Raw genomic sequence first — 26,422 nt, 5'->3', positions numbered from 1 at the left:
TCAATAGAACGAAATGAATAGTGTGACTGCCCCTTTACTCACAAGACCCAATTTACATCCTGATTGACTTTTCAGTCACTAAACAACTGCACTTCAATCTATCGGGAGGTCTAGAGTAACAGGAAGTCAGAGTAAAAGCTATGGGGTCTTGTAAAATAACACATTCTCTGATTCAGGGAAGGATAGGCCTTTCTGGCACAATCAGCAGCCATTTCCTTCCCCTGGCAGCATTAGAGAGCTATGAGGGTGTGAGATTGCACTCTATGTACACTGCCATGCTTAAAAGAGTTTATAATGAAGGTCAAGATATGCAGCTAATGACTTAAAGTAGAGGCAATTTGCATTAATGGTTTCGGTGGATGGAATTAATGCAAATGCATGAACCTTACAGAAAATAAAACTTAAATAACCTAAGTACATTCAGTTCTTCAGCTCTATTGTGAAATACTTATTAAATTAGAGTGGAACGGACACTTAAAATGGTTGTACACTTCTTAATCTTCCATAAGAACATATTTAAGCTCTTTTTATCATTGTAAGTCTGCGTAAACTCAACACAACAGTTCAATCTCCACCTACTATCCCCCCCCTTTCGATAGTCACCCTAACAGACACTTTAATCCAAAGCAATTTACTGTACAGGGCATTCGAGGTATAACATTTTTTATCCGTCCATGCATTCCCTGGGAATCAAACTCACGGCCTTGACGTTGCTAGTGCAATGCTCTACCAGAAAATGTAGCCTTCATTTTATCTGCTCATTTCAAGATTGGTAAACACAGTGTCTAAATTATGACTTTAGTTAGAGTGTCAAAATGGCTGCTATAAATATCATATTAATTGGAAGGAATAGCAATGGATAAGCTTCTTTCTCTTATGAGACTGTTCATTTGAATCAGGAGAGTTTGCAGTCGTTCTAAACAGCGAAGGTTTCTACCGACATTGTTTCCATAGGAAAATCTTATTCTACAGCCTGTCTTATCTAACTTTAAGAATCTCAACAGTGCTGAACAAAATGCAAGAAAACCCAAAACAGACAGGGTATGTTGTCACTCAAAACATATCAGGTCATAAACCTGTTTTTAAATGCATCCGAAACACCTTCCTTACAATTCAAAAGTTCAAGTGTGAAACATCAAGAAAAATGCATTCACTTCCGTGTACACGCTTCAAATTTTTTGTATTAAGTTCAAATACGCTCACTCAGTCTTCACAATACCATTAGCCTCGTGTTCATACACTACCTTGGCTACTTGTTTTGCCTGTGGCTGCCTGAAGAAGGAGGTCTTGGCGGTGAAGAAGGTGAAGTCATCGCTCTCCTCGTCCAGGCTGCAGTACCCACTGCTCATGCTATTGCTGCCGGTCATTTGTGGGGATGGATCCAGTTTGGGGGACTCCCTACACGGGTCTCCGGGGGGGCGAACGCACCATTCCAGGCTCCAGGGTTGGGAAGGGGAGAATGGGCTGGGAGCGGGGGACCACAGGTTCAGGTGAAGGGCCAGATCTCCACGTGTCACCGGAAACAAGAGCTGAAACTTGCAGGCTGACGCTCAGCAAAACGTTGCGGCCGGTATCTGTTGTCCAGTTCCTGTTTCCACAGGTCACAAACAGGCAGTTGTACAGAAGTAGCTTCTCCTGCTCTTTTCAGCTGACAGCTTGGAGCTTTAAACCCACGACAAGCAGTTGAGATGAGAAAATTAGCCCAGGGTGGAGGAAAGCATGTCACTGCACACAAATTGCTTGTATTGGCATCCACTAACTCACATACAGTCACACAGTCTTGCTGTAAACAGGCTCTTGAGCACTAAAGGTGTAAGAATGTTGCACGGACATTGTGTTGAATATTCCTTCAGCCGGTTGAGGTGGATGCAGAAGTCTCCGGTCCACAGTGAGGCTGCGACAGCAGCTAGAAAGACGGCAGAAAATCAACCTGCCTCTCAGTGACTGAGTGAGCTGCAAACTGACGTACTGCACCTCCCTCCCTTCCTCCTTCTCTCACACCAACGCGCACGCTCTCTCTCTCTCTTTCTCACTCGCTCTACCATCTGTGGCTGGAGTCTGTTATCTGCCTACAAGCTTACGCAAACACCCTCCTTTTTTCCCCTCCCTCCTCCACTATCTCTCTTCCTGCATGCAACTGCTCTTTGCTCAGCTCAAGACATTTGCCAATGAAGAGAAAGAGAGAGAAAGAAGGAAAGAAAGAGAAAAATATGCCGGAAGAGCGAAAGAAGGAGGGAGAGGAAGAAAGAGACAGCTCTCTGCATGTGGTCTTTTAGAGGCTATTTTACATAGTACCTGATATGCAAAATGCTCCTGATGGCAGGCAGCATGAATCCAGACTATTGTTAAATGACAGTAATACAGGCAGGACTAAAAATAATCTTTATATTTCCTTCTATTTGGAAAAAGTAATGAACAACGTATAATGAGCTGGTCATTGGCACAAAATAAAAGTGATTGGGTGGTTTATTTTGCAATAACTGGTGACTGACTGTATATTAGCTCACTTATTACATGGCTACTTAAATCAATAAATGAGGTCCATCTATTTCCTTATTTGAGTTTAAATTAATTGATAATGTGTGTGTGTGTGGGGGGGGAGACCAGTGAGTAATATGAGAAACATGAAACTAGACTGGCTGCCAATTAAACGGTCAATTCTACAGTTTAACCCTCATTATAGCAGGATGACCAATCAGAATCAAGTATTCCAAATAAATAATAAATATTCGGGATTTATGAATAAATACATAAACATTAAATATATTTGAAAAATATCTAAATGCAGAATCAGAATCAAGTCTCTTTATTCCTGAATTTAATTTCTGCTTTAGCTTCTATCTTTCATTTCTGTACTAGGCATATACAAAATTCGTTTTTGTACTGTGTAAACTGTTCTAATGATAAATCACTTGTCATGTTCCTCATTAGACGCTTTGAATAAAAGGGACTTCTACATGAATTAAATGTAAGTGTTCCAGAAAGCCTCTAAAAGTCACAGGTAGAATTCAGAGTCCTTAACTGATCATCATTACTGTTGCACACTTTATAAATAATTCATCACATTTTAATGTACCACTGCCTTTCTACAGCATGAACCATCTACCACTAACAGAATTACACTGAGAGAGTAGTGCTTTTTACAGGGAACCTTTAACTATTTCCCCGCCAGAGTATTATTTTTGAGTTGCCAAAAAAATCATATTCACAAATCTTTCATGGCCCTCAGAATATTTTGTTGTATGAATATGTAAACAAAGAAAGAACAGAGCCTCTTCGTTTAAACAAATATTAATAGATGTTTTCCTAACGGACAGGAAAAGAATAAAACTGCATACAGCTAAAAGAATGGACACAAATTAAAGCTGATCCTTAGAAGAGTGTCACAACATTAAATGTACACATGTTCCACTGGGGGTCACAATTACAGCTGCATCTGATCTCTCCTTGCACCCATCAGGGATTTTGGTCTTAACCTTTGACCCTGACCTTGAGGGCATTAGACACAAAGTCCAGCTGGAGCACCAGAATATGTTAAATGTGAGTACAAAATAAGAAGATATGAAATCACTGTCATATACATCAGCTCACCAGCTAGGGATATGTCACAATGGTCAACTAATCAATGGAATGGTAAACTAGATGTCACACAACCAATTCGGTTGACTAATTTAACTGTATTGCAGTTGATATGCAGTCGAATGCTGTTTGGACCCCAACGTTATTCAAAATATCTTCTCTTGTGAAAGAAATGCATCGAAATATTATGTTTTTATTATGTGACTAAATGCAATGCCATTCCACACAATGTTGCTATGGTAAAACACTGGCAATATGTCAGCATTAAATGAGATCATTCATCACCTCTTTTTTACTGCTACTTTCTTTAGCTCGGTTTCTCCAGCAGGGAGACGATTCCTTACAAAGGGAGATAAAAGACAAGAAGAAAGTGTTGCCACTATAAATGAGGGGAGGTTGAAAGCTACTTTGGTTTCCCCTTGTCAGCTTTATTAGATTCTCATTGAAAACTATATAGGACTATATTTCTGCCATCTTCTTTCACTGCAGCAGATGCTTCTCATATCCTGCACTACATATTGAGTCCATATCCATAAACTCTATGGACATAAAAACATCATCACATAGCAGCTTATGACAAATTACCTGAAGTGGTGGCCTTGAGTCACATTATCATAATCAATGAGCTGGATCACAAGGAAAGACAGAGGGGCTGAACACATTCGATATCTAAACCCCCTGGGAGGAAGAAAGGTCCTCTTTTGGCTACTGTCAATACACCCCAATTAATTCTTACTAGAACTCAATCGTTTCTCTCAAAAAAGACTGCAAGGGGGTTTATGCACTTGCCCAGAAAAACATAATCAATACTGTGGATGGATGGATGGATGGGGTGTGCAAAATCAAAGTAAAATCACCCAGACTAAAAGTGCCACACTGAAACCGTGAGGGGTCCGGAATGGAGTGTGGTACCTCCTGCTAGAAATGCGAGTGGAAATCACCATTTAATCTTGTCAAATACAGGCTCTAAAGTTGTCTTACTGCTGTATGAAGAATCGAGTGAAGAGGGCCATTCAAGTGTGTATAGAGAGCTGGACGCATTGTGGATAATCAATGTGCCTGACAATGATAATGTATCTCAAACAATCCGTAACACAGGCATTTTTCTCTACAGGGAAGCAGAAGTCTTTGTATTCTCCCTACATTTTTTGGTCCGAATCTCTCTTTTCTGTAATCGCTCTGGTATTGTGCTGGCGACACATTCTGTGAGGAGTAACTGGAGGCTTGGACAGATCATGACACTGGACTCATCTCTTGTTTCACAGTGGTGTTAAGTGCCGTTAGGACGCTACATGTGATATGTTTCTGATCCTGCTATAACACCTCTCTCCCTCCCTCTCGTACTTGGTTAAATAATGCAGATGATGGTCTCTGTTTTCCAAACTTGGTGATGAGCAAACTGTAGTGGAGAAACAGCCTTGGAAATGTAGTGGCTATATCTAGCACATCACTTCCTGTGTTTATTATAAACATCACCAATGTGGTAATATCAGGGTTGTGATGTTTAAAAAAACAACTTGTTGGTACAAATAGATTCTTAGTCTTAGTCAAATAGTCTTTTTTTTTGGACCACAAAAGGAGAATAAAAAAAAAAATTGCGCTCACGCTCATCCATATAATGACGTGAATAGCGACCATCATCAAGCTTTTTAAAAAAGACGCAAAAATATCACAGAATTCTTCCATGCAACACGTGCCATATATCCCATAGTGTTCTTGGCAAAAAACTAAAAACTAATTTAATGTATTATTTAACGAAAATCCTTGGCCATTGGTCTTCTACGCAACATGCGCGTTTGTGAGACTATTAGTGCCGCAGTTCACTAATACAATCCATGTACCTTCTTGTCTGAAGTGAATATATCTGTTGTGTTCGTCATAATGAGAAGATTTCACGTTCACATCTGTCAACTGTCATCAGACCAGAGGCATAGCCATCATTTCAGAAGTGAGGAGGATAGAAAATTAAAGTGTAATACCAGTTTATTCTGACTTTTGTAACAACTGAGGCTGACTCCCATTCAGCCAGCCACCAGAGGGAGCCCTCTCCCGAGTATTGATCATGGACCGTGTGGGCATACGGCATTCAAACAACACCAGGGTGAGTAAATGATGACAAGGGCTGCATCCGAAATCGCATACTTCCCCACTATATAGCAGGCGAAAAACAGTGACAAAAGTATGTCCGAATTCACAGTACTTATAAAAGTGTACCCGGATGACCTACTTCTTCCAGTCAGATTCTGAAGTGCGCATATGATGGACACTTTACTATCCCATGAGGCCACGGGAGAGAATTTGTGAATGGCGATGACGTGACGCAACTGGCGCTGATAGGTCACATGATAAAGACAACATGGCGAATGTAGTACGTCCAGATTACATTCCTACTGCACACATTCATACTATAGCCTATAGAGCGTACTTTTTTTGCGGTTGTGAAGTAATTACTTGTTCAAAATAAGTACCTACACAAGAAAGTATGCGTTTTAGGAAGCAGCCTTAATTTTATTTTAAGGTTAACCATCCCTTTAACATGACAACAATGTGCATTTTAATTTGTTAACTCTGTTTCATAAAACACGTCACATTACTGAAGTGAAATCAACGGATGCTGTTTCATGTGGACTTCAAACAGCTCATCTTTAGGAACAGCCTCTCACTTCCTGTGTTCTTAAGGTTGTCTTGTAGTAGTACCACAGAGCCGGAAAACATTATTACATAGATAGATTCTGTTTTTGGACTCCTTCAGTACAAAAATGCACTGAGAAATCCCACGCAGATCAATGTTTAAATGCACTTCACTACAGCTCTCTACACAAATTATGAAATCAGCCCACACACATCCCTGAATATTTGGTATTCAGGAATCAAAATCAAGCTGAAGCTCAGAAAGAGTCAAATATAACATTCCACATCATGACATTTAGTTTTTGAGGACTTTGGAAACTACACAAACATACACATTGCAGCTGTCATGCTAGTTACTCCACAGGAAATGCTACGGTGAGATGACAGACCAGATAAAAAAAAAAAAAAATCTGAAAATGGCACATGCAAATAGATAGACATACTTTTTCTACTGAACTGAACTTGATATCCCCAGCTGCTATGGTGGTTTGAGGGGGCCGCAGTGCATGCGACACATAAAGAGTGTGTTTGCTGTGTGTGTGCGTGTGTACACACCCGAGGACAGGAAAAGGAAGTGTATGAGAGATGACAACAGCCTATCTGCACTACTATACAAGAGTTAAAGCCGATGATACCTCCAGCAGCTGGGGAAACAAACCAACAGCACACGGTCTACAGCACTTTCACAGCCAATAAATGCCAAGAAAATAAAAATGAGCATCTCTGAACTTGCAAATGTATTCTTGTTTGTGCCTGATGCTGCACAGAGGCTCGCCAGATAGAGACCTTTAGGGGCTTTCAGATAAAATCAGCTATATTATTATGCTAAAACTGAACAAGACCTCTGGATGGAGCACTTAATGTTACTGAGAGGCAGTGAGGCTACAAAAACGGAAAGATATTCCAAGGCTAACTGTGAGTTAGCGCTAATATTTTAAGGCCACAGGGGACATGACGGCCAGTGCACTGTGCCTGCATGATAACAGTGTATGAGGGATATTAGGGTAATGTGCATGAAGAACATTTTGTATTCTCATGAAACAAAGAAAATAAGACAGACAGAGGCAAGAGAAAAAGCAGTTAAAGGTTTGTGCAATAAGGATAACAGGGGAAGTGTGAAATATGTCAAAGTGTGTGTAGAATATTCTAGAGTTTTTTGATTAAGAGTGGAGTTGATTCATCTCCTTCCATAACTAATGCTGTATATAATAATCTACATCCAGATGAAAATTACACTCTGTGTACTTTAAATTATAAATGTGCAGAAAATGGCAACGTAACAACAAAAGTGCTTGCCAAGTCCAAGAGTTGTGCTGCAAATGCCCTTGAGATTCACACATACAGACACACAAACACAGCCTCCCTCATATCTCTGTGATTCATCTACATAAGGTCAATGGTCCTCCCCCCGGTCCCCTGGCGCTGGTGTGGCTGTGAAGGAGCCTTGTTCAAATAAATGCTTCTGGCTGTATAATCCCTGAAGTCTGTGAGGGGTGTCTAGCTGCTGTTTTGACTGTAATTAAGTTGTGAGGCTGTTTTTATGGGCTATCTGCATTTCCTGTGCATGTCTAATGCCTGCTGAACGGTACGTCCATCTGGGGGGTTTGAATGGCAGTAAAGACAACAACACAATGGATGCCAGTGTGACAGACATATGGACCAACAAAGGCTTTTATGTGTACAAAATAATGTCTCATGTGTTTTGTTGCAAAAGATACTCATTTATTCTTTGTAATGGACATGCAAATCACAATACATAAGATCATCCAATCATTCTGCATAATATATCTGCCCTATGCGGTGAAGTTTGAAATAACAGACTATTATAAATGTTTTTTGTCAATATCCAACCTTATCTCTTATTCTATGAAGCTGCGTCAAATCAGTGATGCAATCTGTAGTTCACAAGACCGAAGCCCTGCACTGTTTGAGGAGACAACTAATGTGAAATTCATTTCCGTTGAAAAATAACCATAATGCCCTCTGCTGACAGTTCACCATTCAACAGCTCTCAATCTCTATGACAGCACAGGCCAGCTGGGTTTGCTCTTTTCCTGATTTAGAGGAGATAGGAACAGACAGGAGGGGTCTCGTAAACATGATGAATACACTAACACTACAAGGGACGGAAAAGCTTTTTTCAGTAATGACTATTCTGACCAAATAAACACTCTGTGGAGAAATAGGTTTTTGGATATTGTCTTCAAAATTCAATATGTCTGATTGTGCTCTAGGTTATACCGTTTCGGTCAGGCTCACCTTGAAACTTGGGCAAAAGTAAGTGTATAAAGCCTTTGTGTGTGTGTGTTTCTGAGGACAGTGTGCCCCAGGCAGGACCCTACTGCTCTTCCTCAGTCCCAACTGTGCTGTCACTTCCTATGTACCTGGGACTAAACTCACTGCCAGTGTAAAACACAGCCAAGCATCGGAGAGGCAGTTAAGCGTGTGCTAATGTGTCCCAGCAAAGCGTCCCAGGGAGGATTTCAGATTCAGTTTCCGCTTCATCCCTCGCATCTTGCTGCATAATTTTATGCTCTCTTCCTGAATTTGGAAAGCTCTCTGCATGCTTCACTTACAAAAAGTTTCAAGTGCTACAAAAGTATCAATATATTACTATGTTCCGATATATTTTGGAGTCATATACCATAAATATATATTTATGGTATCATCTACCATGGCGCAACCACTTTTTTGTACATGTAGCAAGGTACTACCATAGTATTCTTTGAAGAGGCATAGTAAATGTAGCATGAAATACTGTATCATTTTGTACCATGGTATATGTCAAACTACCACAACTTTACTGTTATATAAGACCATTACTATGAGAAGTCTGTTTCTGCTACAGTGTAAAAAATAAAGTAAATGTGAGATAAAGTTTAAAATAAGAAATATGTAATATTATATGTAATATGAAGTCGCAATTACAAAAAATAAAGTCGCAATTATGAGATATAGCCTAAAATCACATTGTGAGATATCATGCGTAAGATGTGCAAATGCCATAAGTCACATTTGCGAGAAATAAATGAGATATAAAGTCAAGTCACATTATGAAACATAAGGCTGCAATTATGAGAAATAAAGTCATTATGAAATATAATGTCAAGTATATAAAATATAAAGCTAAAATATGTATTTGAATACACAGCATTTGACATTAACAATAAAATATATTTGGAAGCTGTTAAAGGGATAGTTCGCCCAAAAATGATATTTAAGCCATGATTTACTCACCCTAAAGCCGTTCGAGATGCATACGTCAATCTTTTTTCAGACGAACACATTTTCAGTTATTTTAGAAAATGTCTTAGATCTTTCAGTGGTTATAATGTGAAGCAATGGGGTCCAGCTGATTCAAGTCGCAAAATGTGCATGCATCCTTCACAAAAATAATCCATCCGTCTCCAGGGGGATAAACGAAGGCCTTCTGAGGGTAATCCGTGCGGTTTTGTCGTAAAAATATACATATTTAAAACTTTATAAACTAAAATAACTGGCTTCCGGTGGCGGTCGGTGCGCGTTCACAGAGATGAATGCTGGCTTATGACGTATGACGTAGCGTAGGAAGCGTCGTGACGTAGAACGAACGTTGAGTTTTGTTTTGCTCTGCTCTCTGGCTCCGCTGTCACGTTCGTTCTACGTCACGACGCATTCATCTCTGTGAATGCGCACCGACCGCCACCGGAAGCCAGTTATTTTAGTTTATAAAGTTTTAAATATGTATATTTTTACGACAAAACCGCACGGATTACCCTCAGAAGGCCTCCGTTTATCCCCCTGAAGACGGATGGATTATTTTTGAGAAGGATGCATGTACATTTTCCGACTTGAATCAGCTGGACCCCATTGCTTCACATTATAACCACTGAAAGATCTAAGACATTTTTGCTCTACCAGAACAGTTACCTTATGGGATGCACATTCTCTATCTGTTTTTGCCACCTTGTGTTTCTCTTGTGTTCTTTTAGTGTGCATGAAACAATAATGGCTGAGTGAGGGAACTTACCGTCTCCTGAGGGTCTTTGGCACTGTGCCTCTGTGAAGTGGGAGAAGACACGTCCTCTGTCCGCTGGTCTAGTTGGTTGCAGTCCAGCTGAACAAGCCCCTGACACTCCAAATGACATGTGTAGCTGCAGTCTGGAGGCCAGAGAGAAACAGGACATCCACAGTCACTAACAGCCATGAAACACACAGACAAACAGCACAGTTCAGAGAGCCAGTGAGGACTACCAACACTCTTTCACAGCTCCTTAAAGAGAAAAGGGTTTGAAAAGGCTGGAGGAGGATTGGGCCTTGTGTTTTATTCACTGTAAATGTCTGTGTCTGCGCTAGAAGTCTTGAGAAAAACTAGGCTGGAGCTGGTGATGATAAACTGACAATCTGCATGCGTCTCAGTTACATACATTACACAAACTAAAGACAGCTCTGCAATTACAGTGTCTCTTTTACATTAGACAGAATGTCTGGTGAATACTACACATAAACATTAATCATGTGGAGGATTTCATTCATGTGATTTTATCACAGCTTGGTTAAACAGCGCCATATTCATTCAATCTCAGCTGATCTGACCCCAAGATAGATGTTTATAGAAATCAGAAGACCTTGTGTATTTTTATTCAATGATATCTATAGCTGCTGTAACCTTTATTAACCTTTAACCTGTAACCTTTATCCGTTGTGCTTTTTGCGATAGACGTGATAGATGTGTGGCACCATCTAGTGTCTGATATATAAAACACTGCACTATTTGTACAGAAGCTTATCAAAAATTTTGTAGTGAAGCTTTGTCTTTGTAAAAGATTGTGAATTTCAAATTCTTTTCAAATTCTGCAAAAAAATTCTTATAATGTAAAATTTATTTAAAAATTGTATATAATTGTGTATATGTATATACTGTATATATATATATATATATATATATATATATATATATATATATATATATATATATAATTTCAATGATAGAAATGATTAAAAATTATTATAATTAAAATTAAATGTATTAAATATTTTTAATTTATTAAATTAAATGTATTAAAATGATTATCATTAATAAAATAGTATAATATTAACATATATATCATTGTTATAATGAATAAAAAATATATAATACTAAAAAATATATAATTTTAAAAAGTGTTACCATGTAAAGCCTGATTGTAACAAAATAGAATTGACCTTTTTCACATTTCCGGGTTTCTCAGAAGCAGAAGCAGAAGTTGTCATAGTTGGGTAAACTTCTATAGCGGTGATTGAGAGACTAGCCTACATTAAATATATATTTTGTGTTCCAATTTGCTCAAAATAGCAAAAGAAAAACTCCACAATAGTGTTCTCCACAAAACTTTCAAAAGAGGGGAAAAAATTTAGAGATTGATAACAGCAGTCAGAAGAGAGAAAGATTGTATTAGAAACACCCTCACAAGAGCGTTTCTTGAATTTTGATGCAAACTTGCAAAGGTAAAATAATACAATACAAAGTAAAGTGTAATAAATGTACATAGATTTTAAAAAAAAATGCTGATGACCGTTAAAACGCGCCATCACAGTCTGTAAAAAGGGTCCATTCTGTTTTGTTACAATCGGGCTTTAATGGTAACAAACAGAGAGAAAAGGCTCAATCCCTAGATGGCGCCAAAGTGTAACGTCATCAAAGCTTAACGGAGGCCAGTGAAACAAGGTTATTAAAGGGCTGGAAAAGACAGCTGCTGTTTAATTCCTGCCAAGAAACATTTAATTGACACAGAGTTCATTTTTTTCCCCGTCATTTTTTAAATTGCCCATCCAGGGCCCCTTTTACACATATTTGCTTTGGAAAGTATAGGCAGCACATCTAAGAAAACACCGGTGCCCTCATCATCCTAAAATCACATTAGCATCATAACAGAGAGAATAAAATAACCTCAGAACAGAGCAGCTAAAAAGCCCTCTGAGCATCTATATTCACTGCTCACAGTCACACAGTAACCAAGGAAACGCCACTGCGCCACTGGATATTCTTCAGCACAGGCTGAGCATGATTTTACATGACATGGTGTCTTGCAGTGAGGCTGCAGTGCCAACATTTATATTGTATAAATGTTCTAGGGTTTTTGTCTTGTTTTAACTACACAGTCAAATGATAACACCGGTGACTGAGCTATCGGTCTCTAAACACAAGCAGTATCACAGTGGGAGTGATAGATGTCAACAGCGAATGCTGATTGATTATCATGGGATTGATTATCAGTGCCAAACACATTGCTTCTGTCACTGTGGAAGAGCAGGGAGGTGCGGATCACTGTGAAAGGAGTTTGGGAATGCTAAGAGCCCCTACACAACACTGATAACACACATGGAAAATGGACGTCACCTTTTCGATGGTTTGTCAACGCAACGCTGGCAAAATATAAATCTTCAGGGGAGTGTTGAGCGGGACTATGAGAAAGAGTGTCCAAACCAAACAGAATGACTGACTCAGGGTCAGGAAATGCATTATGGGAGGAGGTGAGGCTTCCTTCCGATACTGACTCTCACCTTCAACCTCAGGCTGATATCAACAGAGCGGTTTAATGCAACACCCTGATAACTTTATGCAGAAAACATGAAAAATCTGACACGTGCAGCGGCAGTCAGGGGATAACAGGTCATCCTACAAAACTGGTGTCTCTCTCTCTCTCTCTCTCTCTCTCTCTCATAGCAAAAAATTACTTCAAGAAAGGATGAACATTTTTACAATGCATCTACTGTAGATATTTTTCAAAAGCACATCAACAAAAATCTGAAAATGTATTTTATTTCAAATGTTTTTATCCTTACATTTTTAAGCTTAAAACTGATTAAAAAATATATAATTATAAAATGTTGTCATTAAACATTTTTAAATCATTAATTATTTTTTAGATTTTAGTTAAAGGCAGGGTAGGTAGGACTATATAAAAATAAAAGATCCAAATTTGTTAAAACTTTCTATATATATCAATACATAATTAAAATGTAAGTACTCTGAAAAAAAGAGTATAAAAATCAAGTGACTCTAGACCGTTTAATCTGTATTAAACACAGCTCATTATTTCGATTCGGGACGAATCAAAGGATTGGCTTAGGCGACTGTCACTCTCTCTCGCAACCATGGCAACCACCCTTTTGCCACGGGATCTGCCCACTTGCGCGCGCACGTTTGATTTGAGGAATTCGAGAGGCACGGAACCTAGGAATAGCAAAACAATGGCAGAGAAAGAGCAATCAAAATTCACATTACCGGCATGCAGTTAGTGAAGGCAAACAAGGCAAAAAAAGAAGACAGTACAAGAAAAGGTAATGAACAAAAAGTCTTTGGATAAACAAAGAAATAAAACGCGTGTCAATATCATCGTGGCTTTCCAGCGACCACCCCGTCCTCAGCCTCTACTTCCTCGGACCTCTAGTTGCACGCCACGGCCTCTTGCACGACCTCCTCTGCTTCGCCCTAAAATTATTTTTATTTTACAAAAGGACATTTTACAAACCTACATTTTGCGCATGTGCTCCTGCATGCACTTTTCCAGTCACAACACAGCAATCAAAGGAGGACGCGCTGAAAACTGTAATGCTGTTCTCTTCCTTCATAACTCGTACTGAGAATGTTTGAGTTGCAGAGGAATTTGTGACTGTTTCAGCTGTTCAACCACATCAAAGTTTCGTAATTAGTAAGTCCGTGCTTTTTCTCTTTTTGTTCTTATGTGCTGAAGGGCTGCTGTGCCTTGGTGAAACGGTGTTTGTACGTACGTGAAGAGCTCTTTTCCAAAACGCCATAAACCTAAAAAGCTGCCTCAAAGAACCAGCAAAAGTAATGATTATGAATGTGTAAAATATTGCAATAAGACATTTTAATTGTTTATTAATTTCTGTGTCGGCTGCAAAGATGAAGTTGACGATATTTGACTCGCGATCTTCGCAGTAGGCTAGTGAACGCATGCACCGGAGAAATGCACATTTAGGCTACATAGTTTTATTTTGTTTTGGATGGTTTTGTTTAGAACCAGATTTCTGTAAATATATTCCACATTTTTTAGGCCTGTGAGGCGAGGCTACGGTTCGGTTCACGATGATATAATCTCCAGTTCAAGCACCTTATGTTGTGATTGATAGCCTATATTTACTTTATGTATTTAATCCAGGAATGAAAATATTAATGAATTAATGAAAAAAATATATATTAAAATTAAGATACAATTAATACAAAACGAAATTCGTTTTAAAGAAAGGCTTTGTGCTTTCTGTTTTGAGGTCTCTGTTAAAGTTTGAAAGTCTTAGTGCAGCTTTCAGAGCGCTCGCGTCCATAATGGAGAACTGTCAAGTAATATTGTTTTTTCCTCATAAATGCAAACACGAAAAATAAAAGACAAAAACTTTTTTAAAAAGACAAACCATAAATTTAGAAAAAAAAAAAAATGGATTTATAGCGTTTTGGGGGAAAAATGAATGGATTTATACCGTTTTGAAAATGTTATTTTTTTTTTACTTTGAATTGATCATCAACAATATTGTTGTTTGATTTAATAATCACTGTTGCAAGAAGTGCCTAGTTAAGTTTTTTTTTTTTTTTTTTTTTTTAAGTGGAAAAAGTAGGGGCTGCCACAGATTATGTTTAGTTAGCTCCTTTATTGTTTTTTTCTATAGCCTAGAATAATATAGGTCAAATGCAGCAAGTCAAAAGACCAACTGGACCTTCTTTGCCAGTTTGCTCACATTTCTTTGAAGGATGGCAAAAATATCGCCTGAATATCGATATCTAGATATTGGAAAAAAATATCGAGATATTCATTTTTGTCAATATCTCCCACCCCTACATGCAGAACACCATATATGTTATGAATCTTACACGAAATTCATCTTCATCACAATATAACTGATGGTAATGTAAAAAAGTGTATCAATGCAACCTGTTTTTAGCTTATATAACTAGCTCGTTAGCGAATCAAAAAATATATATTTTAAATTTACCAATATCAATATGCAAGCTTGATAGTGAGTACTAAAATACATCTTATTTGTTTATATTCATAAGCAATTAGCGTTAGATTTTTTTATTACATGTGATTCTGACATGATGTCACTACATGCACTGTGCTCCTTCCTCTCTGCTTGTCTCTGGTAAATAATGCGTCTTCAGCTCAGCGGTTGGAGTCGCGCGTTCATGTGTTTTGGGGGCGTGGCTTTGGAAGGAGCCCAGAAGGGAGGGGGTGGAGTGAATGGAAATAATGAACTGTCTTTAAAACAGTCGTGAGAGGTCTACAGACACTCGATTTTTATACTTTCTTTTTCAGAGTACTTACATTTTAATTATGTATTGATATGTACATAAAGTTTAAACAAATTTGAAAAATAAGTTTTTTAGACCATTCCTACCTACCCTGCCTTTAATGCATTATTAAAAGAAAAAATCACATTAACACGGGCTTTGTTTTTCTTAAATTTCTTACATTTTTTCACTTTTTTCTTTAAAAAAAAAAAAAAAAAAGTAATAATATAGTATAATAGAAATAAATCAATATACTGATTAAAAATATATAATTATAAAAACTAGCATTTTGTCAATATTTATATATTTTGTAATTAATGTATTATTTAAAAGAAGTTCTGGGTCAACCCTGTTAGCATCACTTTTTCCACTTTTAAGAAACTATCACATTTAAACAATGTCGCATTATCATTCTTTCAGGAAGACAACACTTCAAGGACGAGTTAAAAGTCTCCTCTTTTATCACTTATTAATGTTGTCAACCTTCTTACCATCTTATAAAAAGCATCTTGTAGTTTCACAGCTTGTAATGCCAAATGAATCAGAATAATTTTCAACCCTGTCACCATCATCATCAACTTTTCTAAAGGTGCAGTGATGTCCTAACATATACCAAACTTTACTAATTTAGCTTGAGATGGTACAATTTTATTTTTAGTAATTTTTAAATCACTCATAGCAAACTGGAAAGGCATCTGTTTTATAGAATGACTAATAAAAATATGGGTCAAAAAGTTAAACTTAAGGTATTAATGAGTGTTAATCAGAAAGTACTAACAAAATAGAAGGCAAAGAACTGATGGGTTTCAGTTCATATAGTTTATTCCAACCAAATCTAAATTGGTCAAAAACAAGATTGAAGGTTTATAACACCCAAATCTTCTTTGAAACGCTTTAAATTACATATAATGTAATTAGTGCAACAGGACGATCCTAGAACCAATGTCTTTATCTTTTAAACTGTGCATAACCCCCAACCCCCCATCATCACATGTCTTTACTGCAGTGGGGTCTGAACCCCATAACCCGGATTATTCTGAGCAATGCGCCGCCAAGGGCTTATTACTGACCGTCAGCTTCTGGGGATACAGACAGTAACGCAGAAGATCAGATGAGATTTAACGCATCTTTGGAAGTGCCCTCGGTGTGGAGGATAATACAATATGCATGATCCACCCACGATGGACCAGACAGAATATGGCTGGCTGGTACCCCCATATGTCTGGAATGTAAAATCAGTCCTTAAAAAAATCTATCAAAAGCCCACATTTCCAGATTTAGTTGTTCATACCAAAAGAAGACATATGAAGGAAGGTAACAAGCATAAATGAAACATTCACATAGATTCATAGATTCACATTCCAAGCAGTGTCAGTGCTGTCCTGCATACTATTATTATAACAATATTTATTTAATTAAATCATTTATAATAGGCATTACTGTTTTATTGTACTTTAAATGCTATTCATGAACAGGAGTATTAATTTCTTACATGTCTTAGTGTCTCCACACGTTTGAATGCAGTTTTGTAATTTTTATGCAATTGTTATGAATTGTTATGATATTAAAAGGTACAATATGTAAGAATTTTGTATCAAAATATCCAAAAACCACTTGCACAGTGTTATATATTTCTTTCAATTGAGTGCTTACATTATCCTAAATGTTTCCAAGAATTTGTAAATTCAGAGAAATTCACAATTTTAAATAGTGCCCGTCCCTTGTAAATTGTCACCTGTCAATGACGTAATATCCGCGTTATCCCTGGTTTCCGCTTGTACTGCCATAGTAACCATGGCGACAGACGTGGACAACTGCGTTACATCTAGCAGCACACTCACGCTGTTGTTGTTTCGTTCAAACATTATGGACCATGGCAAGCAGACTTTGGGACAAAAGGAGAAATAAAACGAGGATCAATATCGGCCTGGCGTTTTCGAGATGTCGAGAGCTTCGCGGCAAACTTCGGCAGAGCTTCACGAGTCAAGACTTGACAGGGACGCCGCTCTTGCATGTACTTTATTAGACATGTGAGCAAATGTACATAAAACGAATCAATGTTATATAGACCTCATGCGCCAGAGAAACGAGGGCGCCGCCATCTTTAGAATATTGTCTTTGAACTTCCGTTTTTGCGGTCGCTCTGTATATTTCTATGGCATTGCTGTCCAGGAGTAATTAGCTTTTGAAGTGGATTTAATTAATGTAAAGTTAACAAAAGTTATCATGAGGATTGTATTGTTTAAAGCAGATGTCTTAACAAATGTCAGTAGACCGGGAAGATTTTAAAACGAGCCGTTCATTCATAAATACGCAAGATCGCTGTGAAAATACAGACTGAAAGTCAAAAGACAACGAGCGCAGCGCTGAAAAGGGGCGGGGCTACATAAGGTCTATAGGTCAACATGATGAAAATGATTAAAAAACATGAATGTATTCACTCATCCATAAACATTATTAGATCCATCGGCATGACGACAAGTTCCATGATTCCGCTTATTCACTGCGTCATCAACCTATACGCCTTTGTTATCGTAAGAGGTTAGAGACCCGTAGCGGCGGAAAAAATGACAAATTGTAGCCTTAATGTTCGTTAAAGGTTTTTTTTTTATTTCATCAATGATAACGGACACAGGAAGAGAAATGTACCATGATGCTAATTAAATATGTTCAATTAAAACATCCTTGTTAAGATATGAACAATGTAGGCTACTATGTTTTTTTTTAAGGAGGAAGGATATAATTATTTAAAAATGTGACAATTTCAAGCTGCGTAAATGTAAGATAAATTGTAAATAAAAACTGCTAAACTGAAGCACAGAGGTTCTGGATTATATGTACTTGCATCCATGATACATTGCAGGACTATTTAAATAAACATTTAGCAAAAAAAGCTAGGCATAAGAACATAAAGGATGTTACCATATCTAAAATCTTAATGTTGAGGGAAAAGTTATTGGTCAACTTCACTCATGTGGAGAAAAGTCTAATAAACACTCCATTCCAGAGGCACATGAAACCGTGACCCCAGACTATTTGTTTAGCCTTCTGAACAGCGCGGTCACACTCATGTTCTTGAGTAATTTTGGGGTCATTGCTAGCGAACCCCTATTGATAGAGCATTACCAGTGTAGTTTACATAACCTGGAAATGCTGGAGTGCTGCTATAAAACAGTGCTTTTGACAGAAGAGGTCAAACTCTTGTCATTGTCACATTAAACACAATGTTTATTCGGCTATGTGTGGAATTTCCTCAGTACGAGAGGTCAAATACGCATCTCTGGGCCTGTCCCTTTAAAACATACTTCCCACTTGAACATGGCCACTTCCTCTTGGAGTTAACCATGTCTGCTGATCAGTAGAAACCATTTGGTTATTAAGCTGGAAAAGTGTGCTGAACTCCCCTCAGTTAGCTGGAATGTAAGGGGAGTTTATAGAGGGAACGAGAACACTGATGTCTTTTTGTCGCTCACGAGCCTTCTCGCCTCCCACTTCCCTCTGACATTTCTGCTCTCCCTCTCCTCTACCATTCATCAGCATTTTTCCACCTCAGGAGTCACAGTTCCTTCTTAGAGCCACCGCTCAACATGCATCCCAGCTACTGTACCACCCCTTTCACTCAGCGTTGCTCTCTTTTGCTCTCTGTTTCTCTGATTCTGCATCAGTCAGCAGCATTTTCTGCCATTTCTCTCTCTCAGCCAAGTCAGGGAACCTGACCCTATAGCCTTGCAGTGCATCTTTTCCCAAGATTCAAGGTTGCCCTTCAAAACAAAAATGAAGTTGCATTGGTCCATTTCATTCACACTACATGGCATCATCCTGGATCATATTCCAACAACCTGGTCCCAGTGGAACCTATCTGACTGAACCCTGTAATTTAAGCCCAAATTAATGTTGCTAAATTAGAAACAGACACAAAAACTCAGATAAACAGACACAGACACACAGCAGTTCAACACACACACTGGTTCATTCAAACAGCAACAAATGTGCTGAAGTAAAGAATCTTTCTTTAGACTCACATACTGTACAATGATTCTCTTTATTAGAGGTGGAAATAAATGAGTCTGTAGTGTTATGAAATGTGTAGATCTGTTATAACAAAGCAAGCATTTAGCTTAGACATTCCTAGACAACCCTTGGGATAATAGCCATGGGTAGTTAGTGAGTATTTAGTCTGTAATTAAACCGAACAGATCTTTTCCATGTTAATGGGGACCACACAACAAAATCCTAATAGAAATGCACTGATATTAAAATTCTGGCCAATACTTCCAAATTCAACATTCCTTCAGGTCATTCATCCCATTTACACCTACATATATATGGATACAGAGGCTGATATACATTTATACATACATTTGACAATCAGAAAAACTACAAACCCTGAGAGCCTTCCTTTCTATAATCTTACAACATTCCTCTCTTTATTTCTCTCTCTCTCAATCCTTCTTTCATTCCCTTCCTCCTCAGCTTCCTTGTTTCTTTATTTGCCATGCAGACACCCCCACATTTAGTTCAGCAGCAACTGGAAAAACAGGATCAACCCAAAACGGAGAAAAGAATGGACCTGTGAAATGTTTTTTTTGTTTTTTTCCTGCAGTCTGCATCTTCACAAGAAACAACATTATTTTTACTGAATGAAAGCTTTTCTCTATATGTTTGCGATGATATATTGGTGTCCATAAATTCACACTGAAAATTTGGAATTGAACATCCAAATTAATCCTGGAAAATTTTATGATTTTGAAGAATTTCAGTCTGAATCAAAATGCTCTCATTAGTATACTACAAGATTAAATAAATATATATATTTTTTATGCAGGGAGAAATTAACCCACAGTAAAACGATGCCTGGCACTCTGTGTTTATACCCTATTAAAACATAATGAATAGAAATAGCCCAGACCCCATTAATGCTTAGCTTAGGAAAACCAAGGCCTACTGAGGTGTAAAGTATTGACAGAGCAAATCAGGATGTTTTGTCGTATGCAGCATGGGTAAAACCTTTTGAGGTGTAAAGATGCTGAAAGAGCACTAAAATTTAATCTAAAGGATTTAATAAGCTGCACTGGCCAGGTCACATGCCACAGACACAGACGTACCTCAGATGTACAGCTAGCTTCTGCACAGAGAATGTCAAGTTGTGGGTGGGAAACTGTCAATTGAAATTGAAGGTAATTGTGAAGGCTGGGTCGTTGGAGACAAATAACATAAAGAAGTGTGTGTCCAGTGTTTACTTTGAACACAGGTGCTGACAAAGTTTAAATACAGACAGGTTTGTTTAGGGTCTTATCAGTATTTCACAGCCAAGCTTTCACAATCAAGCTCACACACAGATAGAAAATTCAGTGTCAATTTGAAAGAGGACTTCTAAACTTCAGTCACATCTATAGTTATGTTCTGTAGACCTAATGGCTCAATAGACTGGCCTTGTTCACACTGCAGCTTATTCTGGACAAGAACAATCTAGTTAGAAAGAAAGAGACCACCTGATTCTGGCACTAGCAGGTTTATATGAAATAGGTTATGCTACAATAATAGACTGACATGAATAAATGTAGGTTAAAAAATATTTTTATAAAAGCGTAACGCGTTTAAGTTAGTGAGTGTATATGTATGAAAAATGTAGGTAAATATGATACAATGTTATTTTAATATTATAAAATATATATAAAAAATAACATTATATTTTAATATTATAAAATAAATATTACATAAAACCAAGGAAATCTTTAAAGCCTAAAGTAAGTTTTACATGATTACTGTACAGTTGACTGATTGTTTTAGTCATTAGTCTGGCCTATTAGTATTTGTGTTAACCTTATTCAAACACTCAAAACTTTGAATCCTACTTGAAAAGTTGGGTATTTACATCATAACATGAAAAATTCACACCGCCTGCTGCTGATCTCTGTCTCACTCAGCATGTGTCATCCACATCAGTGAGTCAGTGTATGCGGGAGCTGATGGCTAACGTCATCATGAAGTAGAAAGGGTGAGAAAGTGCTGCCGTCATCTTATATGCTCTTCAACTCATAAACATTTCTGTACCAGAAATTAAAAAGGTTTATATTTGCCAAAAAGCTTAAGAGCTAATTGGATTGGCAATGACAAAGAAAGTGAAGTATGCTGTGACTTAATAGCCAGAATCAGATGTGATTCCATAAGCAGAGCAGTCAGTCTGTGGCATTGCACTGACACTTTCCAAAATGTTACTACACGCTACTTATCCATGTCCATACAAAAGCACTGCTATGAAAACTCAAGCACCCCGTCCATCAACTTCACATGTGAAACCATCAATCTACACCGAAGACTTTCTCTGAAACACTTTGAAAAAGGAGAAGCCTCATAAGTATATCTTGCTTTTCATTCAAGTATGATACTAAGTGAACAGAAGGGAAGTTAACTTGCACTAAAGCAGATCACTTTTTATTCATTATGCTGGTGTACTATATCCCAGTCTCTGTCTACTCAAAGAGGGATTCCGGTCCAGATCAATGGGAAATTCAATTTCAACTCCCTTGGCTTCTGATCAAAATGCCATTTTGCCAAAAACAGCACTGAGATCAAATTCATCCACTGATGCCTAACTCGACTTCATAAACAACAAACGATCCATGAGAATAACAGACGGGAATCCATATGATATGATACACTGGGTCAATATGATTCCACAAACACAATGTAACATTTTTCAAAACTCCTAATTTATTAATAAACTAATTAGATATGAATGATGCCTCAAATTGGGTGATTTGTTAGGGAGAGGTATTCTTTTACTTTATAAGCAATCAGAGATACGATTTTACAACTTATAAGCCTGACAGATGATAAAATTGGCAAAAAACAAACAAATAAAATAAGGGAGGAGAGGCCTGAGCCATATCAAGGAACAAAAATATATAAAAAAATCATCTTAGTACTTGGTTGCCTGTATGCAACCACCCATTTCACAAGAAACCTATAGTAATGCCATAAAGATCACCAAGAACAAACTAGATATCACCCAGAACCCTATAAAAAACAATTAACACCATAGAAATAATCTGATCATCTGAAATCATAAGACAGAGATCACCAAGAACACCCTAGAGATCACAGAGAACCCCTTAAAAACACTTAGAACACACCTGAAATCCAGCTGAACCCCCTAGAAACCACATAGAACACCCTAGAGATCGCCCAGAACCCCACCTAAAACACCAGATCACCCAACTCCCCAGCAACTGAATAGCAACAGCCTACAGACCAATCAGAACACTCAACTCAACTCAACTACGATTGCAATAGAATCACTCAGACCAGGATCATTTCTGACCAGGATCGGGTAAATCTGTGCCACTGGCATTGAAACAGTCACTATAGTACATCAGTGTGATAACTAAGCATTATTCTGACTGACTCCATGTATACATGATTACATTGCACTCTGTCTGCCTGCTTTACTGGTACATTCTAGAACCACAGAAGCTTTTAACGGCTAAGTTACAGATCAATGTCTATTCAACACATGAATAGACAACAATATATACAACATGAAAGAAAAAAAGAGACAGATAAGGGAAAGGAAGGGCCCAAGAGAGCAGGAAAGGAGAGCAAGAACGTGATGCGCTAACAAGAACAAAACAGGGCTATTTAAGGAAGGTGAAAGTCACTGCAGAGCTCAATGACAGAAGCCTAATTGGACAGTTCTAGCCACAGAAGATAAAAGTACATTGAGCTCGAGTCTCACATTCACTTACTGAACCAAATCCCATTTCATCTCAGTCTCCTTACACATATTTCTCATATCTTAAGTTACCTGATAACATGAGGGTCCCACTACTGCTGGAGCGCCGCAGCATGCGGAGGCCCTCGGACCAGGAGCGGGACTTGGGCAGGCGGCGGAAGAACCGTCCCAGGCGCTTGGAGACCTGTCCAAAGCAGGCGCTGGCCACCACCTCCTCTGTGCCCATCTCCGGCAGCATGACCGCCGCTATCTGTGGCCTGTTGCGGCCATGACCCAAGTGCCACCACTGAGTCCCGCTCCAGGTGCCGGTACGTGAGCGGCCGCCGTCCCGGCTGGGGCTGGGCGCCTGCGGCTCCGTTGCGTCGTGGTGTGGGCTCCCTGCGCCAGTCGCTCCTGTGTGTCCACCATCGCAGGGCTGCGCTCGGTTTTGTGTTGTGCACTGAATGCCCCCCTCCCTGCCTTTCTGCCACCCTGCACCCCTACCCTCTGACACAACCCCCCCCTCCGCTGACTGGTACTCTCTCTCCTGTTCTTCTCTCTCTGCGTCCGTGCTCCTGTTTTTCTCACGCAGTGCAGAACTCGTACCAGCTCAGACTGCACCCACTCATCCTGCTCTCTGCAGCATGTTTTTCATTGAATCCTTAAAGGCACAGCCGCACTGCACTCTTGCCTCCTACTCTCTTTTTCCTCTCCCTCCCTGTCCTTCTCTCTCCATCTCGATCGATCTCTCTCCCTTCCTCCCTGTACGCCTCTCTCCTGTCACTCTGTGCCATCATGCCACTTCCTGTGTGAGAACACACTCCCACGCTTGGAGAAACCTGTTGTCCTGAAGGACAACTCAAGATCTGATCACACTAGCCCTCCGTTCTGCATCTTCCTCCTTTTCTCTTGTGTATATCTATAAATAAAAAGAAATGAGAGCAGCGTCTTGCTCCATTTCTTTCAACAACAACTATTACAGCATCAGTGAAGGTTTTGATTGTCGACATAAGACTTGATAACCTCCATAAATTACCTCACCTGCCCCTCATGTGTGGCTCCTTGCACATATTCCAATTTAGACATTAAGACTGACTGTCCTGAAAGAAATGGATATTAATGATCAAATACCTCAATAACCCACCTCATATTCCAATTTAGAGATTCAAATAGTTTGATTATCCCAAAATAAATGCATATTAAGCCTAAAAGTAGAACAAATACCACAGCATATTTTGTTGTTGGCTATGATAGATGGGGTGACACATTTCCTGCTGTTCTCACACCAGGTCTCCCAGAAGAGAGAATGAGTCTGAGAGAGATAGAGGTGTAGAGAAGTGGCCAAGGGCAGCCTAATTATAGCCGAAGATATAACTCCCAACAGCCCTGTCACACTTTTGCATACTCACTCCTCCTTTTCAGTAAGAACTGCTCCATACATGCCATCACAGAACTTATTAACACATCTTCATACAAAAGCATGAAACAGCCCACTCTAAACCTCCAACTCAAACTGACTGTCCGATACTAAACTGATCAGACCATTAAAGCCTTCATGCAATAGCTGCCTATCCGGCCTCTGAACACCGTGAAGCCACAGTACTGAAACCGGAAGTGATTTAACAGGCCCAGTCCATCTGTAGCTTGAGGTGAATGTTGTATTAAGAAAGTAGACAAAGCTTCTGCTGTATAACTGTGTTTTAACAAGGTTAACTCTGTGCACACTGAACCACTAAAACATCGTTTTCAATAGGTTTTTGTTGAGCACACGGTCACGCTTGTGCCAGGGGTTTGATTTGGAAGTAGGCCTACTCAACTTGTTTTAGAGGTTCTCTAATCATGTTTAACTGAAAAAAAGAATGGAAATGGGATTTAAGAGCTATAAATGTTTACTTATCAGTTTAATTAAAAGGACGGCCAATTATAATGCATATGTAAGATCCCATTTCTCTCTCCTAATAAGTTGAAGCCTGAATGCCAGCAATTTAAACAATATTTCAGGCCTTTCTGTACTTTTGTGTGTGGATGCTGAGCTTCTGAAAGTCAAAAAGTAAATTACATCTTCATTACATATCATCATTTCATCTACCCAGTAGCATCCCTTTACCTCAACAAAAGGAAGACATTCCTCTTTCTATCATTATAGTCTGTCTGAAACTTTTAATTAAAAATCAATCCAATGTCTGACTGGCATCCATAAGCTGTAATCCATTTGCAATATGGCTAAACGCAGTTTTACTCAAGCATGGATTAAACACAAAAGGCAGACAGGCAGCATCCCTCAGACGGATGGGTGCAGAATTGGGTGGGGGAGGTAGCCAAAATCCCGAGCCAGATTAGACACATAAAGCCAGACTGAAGAAGAAGGAGAGAGCAGGTAAGACTGATGCTTTGAGACAGGCCCATGCAGTGAGGAGCCCTTTTTTAAGACACCAACTCACTCACTGAGTCACGCTAGCGGGGAGTTGGAGCGTCACGTGAACAGGCTGCCGGAGGAGAATTCACTTATTCTCCTTGACTAAACCTTGAGACCTTGTATAAACCTGTTGTGACTCAGCATATAGCTTATACACGTCATGGAAAGGGAATGTAATTCAGAAACAGAACTCTATAATGGTAGTACTAAACACAATAGAGCATGCACTATGTCTTTCACAATCTGTTTAGATATGCATTTGTGCAACTGAAGACTAATGGGAGGTTTCAGGTATTGGCAGTGTGTGTTGTCTGAGCAAGAAAGAGCCCAGAGGAACATTTTATTGCTCGAAGGTTATTCTTTCTTAGGACAAGAGATTTCAGGTATTTTTCTCATAAAAATGCTTTTTTTTAAATCCAAAATTGGCTCCAAATTTGTCCAAAATTAAATTGAACAAAAAATATTTTAAAAAATAAATAAATTAGCCAACAAAACTATAATGGTTAGATCGGGAATTAATAGCTCCCTTTTAACATAACAATTGCAGGTTACCACTTTTTATAGTGTAGAGCAATAAAAAAATGCTATGAATAAATCAAAATAGCATCCTCTGAAACTCAAGTGGAGACTATTAAAGGGGTATTTTATATACAAATTCTTTCATCATTTACTCACCCACATGTCTTTTCAAACCTGTATGACTTTCTTTCTGGAGAACATAAAGATATTTTGAAAGTCAATGGGGTAAAAACATTGTACGGACAAAAACATCTTATATTTTCTTCTGTGTTCTGCAGAAAATCATACAGGTGTG

At 38.6% G+C, this 26,422-nt stretch overlaps 1 protein-coding gene across 1 annotated transcript in view; it reads right to left on the bottom strand.

Moving 5' to 3' along the window:
* Nucleotides 1-26,422, bottom strand: part of rassf5 (Ras association domain family member 5) — a 42,379-nt gene that overhangs the window by 12,533 nt on the left and 3,424 nt on the right. Inside the window, exon 2 of the mRNA XM_084100570.1 lies at nt 10,220-10,350. Coding sequence (XP_083956696.1) covers nt 10,220-10,350 — 131 coding nt within the window. The remainder of the gene's footprint in view (nt 1-10,219; nt 10,351-26,422) is intronic.

Source organism: Abramis brama (genome assembly GCF_963993115.1).
Source record: "Abramis brama genome assembly, chromosome: 23".
Classification (NCBI taxonomy): domain Eukaryota; kingdom Metazoa; phylum Chordata; class Actinopteri; order Cypriniformes; family Leuciscidae; genus Abramis; species Abramis brama.
Note: the sequence above shows the minus strand (reverse complement) of the source record. Positions and strands in the feature narration are given on the sequence as shown.